General features: G+C 43.3%; 1 protein-coding gene across 1 annotated transcript in view; it reads right to left on the bottom strand.

The window, feature by feature from the left end:
- Positions 1 to 366: 366 nt before the first annotated feature.
- LOC144514543 (multiple PDZ domain protein-like) overlaps positions 367 to 2,929 on the bottom strand; it is a 13,377-nt gene continuing 10,814 nt past the window's right edge. Inside the window, exons 15-17 of the mRNA XM_078245582.1 lie at positions 2,681 to 2,784; positions 2,295 to 2,418; positions 367 to 1,323 (exon numbers count right to left, since the gene is read on the bottom strand). Coding sequence (XP_078101708.1) covers positions 1,177 to 1,323; positions 2,295 to 2,418; positions 2,681 to 2,784 — 375 coding nt within the window. The 3' untranslated portion in view covers positions 367 to 1,176. The remainder of the gene's footprint in view (positions 1,324 to 2,294; positions 2,419 to 2,680; positions 2,785 to 2,929) is intronic.

Genomic DNA, 2,929 nt, shown 5'->3' on the forward strand with positions numbered 1-2,929 from the left:
TAATCAGCCAAAGTCTGCATATGTATGGGGGGAGGGGCACTTAAGCTGCATGAATTGCTGATTTCCGCACAAAATATGAGGGGCTTGCATGATGTCATAATCCCCGCATTTTCGTTGCTGAAAAGTCCCAAATATCTGATCAGAAAGATGAAAAATGTTGTTTACTTCACACAAGAGCAGCCGTTATATACATATACGTATATATATATACACACATACACACACACACATATATGTATATACACATATATATATATATATATATATATACACATATATATATATACATACACATATATATACACATACATACATATACGTATATATGTATATATACACACATACACACATACACATATCACACATATATATATATATATATATATTATTCCCGTTTTAATGACGGGCTGTTTATAACAGCTGTTTGGTTAACCCCTCCTGTTGTCCTCAGGGTCAAAGTTGGGAATAAAGAAGGTGATAAAAGTGCCGAAATGTTGACAAAAAAAAGTTTGAATTTTTAATTTTGACCCAGAAAAACAGAAAGTAGCTTGTTGGTTGACGGGAAGACAACACGAGGGTTAAACGCTTAGTTCAAATGGTGAATATAAACCAGATGATGAGCGCTGAACAATCAGTAGGTGATACAGGACACTAACTGCGGCTCAGAGATGCTAAGCTAAGCTAACGTAGGCAGCAGTGTAAGACAACAACACGTCCCTTTACTTCCTCTGGATTACAAACACCAAAACTATCTTATCTATCTGTGTGTGTGTGTGTGTGTGTGTGTGTGTGTGTGTGTGTGTGTGAGAGAATGTGTGTGTGTGTGTGCGTGTGAGACTGTGTGTCTGTCTCTGTATGACTGTGTGTGTGTGTATGACTGTGTGTGTGTGTGTGTGTGTGTGTGTGTCTGTGTGTGTGTGTGTGTGTGTGTGTGTGTGTGTGTGTGTGTGTGTGTGTGTGTGTGTGTGTGATAACTACTGCAGGCTGGATTTAAACGTCCACTGTGACTCCATTCTGTTTCTTTTTTTTTTTGCATGTTGGGAAGTTCAGAGTTCACGATCCAAGATTAGTCATAGTCCAAGAGTCAAAGTGTGTGAAGACACAGGAGAGTGTGTGTGTGTGTGTGTGTGTGTGTGTGTGTGTGTGTGTGTGTGTGTGTGTGTGTGTGTGTGTTTGTTATGACAGGACGTCCAGTGTGACAGTTCCTCTCTGTTTCTTCAGGATGGCAACCGCCTGCTCGTGCGTCGCTCCCTGCAGACTCTCTCCGTTCACCGTCAGGATCTGGTCGCCACGCTTCAGACGCCCGTCCACAGCCGCCGCGCCCTGAAAGACACACACACACACACACAGGTACACACACATGCATGCACCACAAACATGCACGCACACACACACATACACAGAGACAGACAAACAAACACACACACATACACATACACACAACCATCAGTTAACGTCCACTAAAAGTTCTGTTGTTGCTGCTGACAGACTCAGATTATTATTCTAAGTGTCTGACAACATTATGAAAGGATCCCTACAGAGATAAGACGCTAAAAGTACTGATTATTTACATGGAGTCTGGTAGAAATATGCTGGCTCTATACACGCTAAAATTCCTGACTATTTACATGGAGTCTGGTGGAGATATGCTGGCTCTATACACGCTAAAAGTCCTGATTATTTACATGGAGTCTGGTGGAGATATGCTGGCTCTATACATGCTAAAAGTCCTGATTATTTACATGGAGTCTGGTGGAGATATGCTGGCTCTATACATGCTAAAAGTCCTGATTATTTACATGGAGTCTGGTGGAGATATGCTGGCTCTATACATGCTAAAAGTCCTGATTATTTACATGGAGTCTGGTAGAAATATGCTGGCTCTATACACGCTAAAAGTCCTGATTATTTACATGGAGTCTGGTGGAAATATGCCGGCTCTATACACGCTAAAAGTCCTGATTATTTACATGGAGTCTGGTAGAAATATGCCGGCTCTATACACGCTAAAAGTCCTGATTATTTACATGGAGTCTGGTGGAGATATGCTGGCTCTATACACGCTAAAAGTCCTGATTATTTACATGGAGTCTGGTGGAGATATGCTGGCTCTATACACGCTAAAAGTCCTGATTATTTACATGGAGTCTGGTAGAAATATGCTGGCTCTTTTGACCGTTTTTCTAGAGTTTTGACATTTAGATCTCCACAGTGGCTGAACTGATGTATACCATTCAATCTGCATTGGCATGGTTAGCTTAGCTTAGCATAAAGACTGGAAGCCTGGCTCTGACCTTGCTGAAGACTGTCTTGACGTAGATGGGCAGGTCTCCGTGGGGGCTGCCGAAACCTCCGACAATGCTGAAGCCCAGACCCTCGGAGCCTTTCTCCAGACTGATGCTGCGGGGCCGCGGAGCCCTGGGGGGGGGGCAGATATACAGGTAAACACCACCTGGAAATGCATGTCTGTGTGTGTTTGTGTGTGTGTGTGTGTGTGTGTGTGTGTGTGTGTGTGTGTGCTTATCTGTGTGTGTTTGTCTGTGTGTGTGTGTGTGTCTTTGTCTGTGTGTGTGCATATCTGTGTGTGTGTGTGTATGTGGGTTTGTGTGTCTTTGTCTCTGTGTGTGTGTTTTTGTCTGTGTGTGTGTGTGTGTGTGTGTGTGTGTGTGTGTATACTCACTCTGGCTCTGCTGTGTGTGTGTCAGTGTTGGCAGACAGACTGGAGCTGCTGGACAAACCCTCCACCTGACTGGCGATGGCGCTGATGTTGGTGTCTGCAACCACCTGAGACACACACACACACACACACACACACACACACACACAATGAATTGAATCATTGCATCGATGCAATGAGGACGATTCTATATTTAGGCAGTCACAGACCATAATATATTATAACCTACTAACATCAAAAGCAGCAACCGGA

This window comes from Sander vitreus, unplaced genomic scaffold (genome assembly GCF_031162955.1).
Source record: "Sander vitreus isolate 19-12246 unplaced genomic scaffold, sanVit1 ctg605_0, whole genome shotgun sequence".
Taxonomy (NCBI): domain Eukaryota; kingdom Metazoa; phylum Chordata; class Actinopteri; order Perciformes; family Percidae; genus Sander; species Sander vitreus.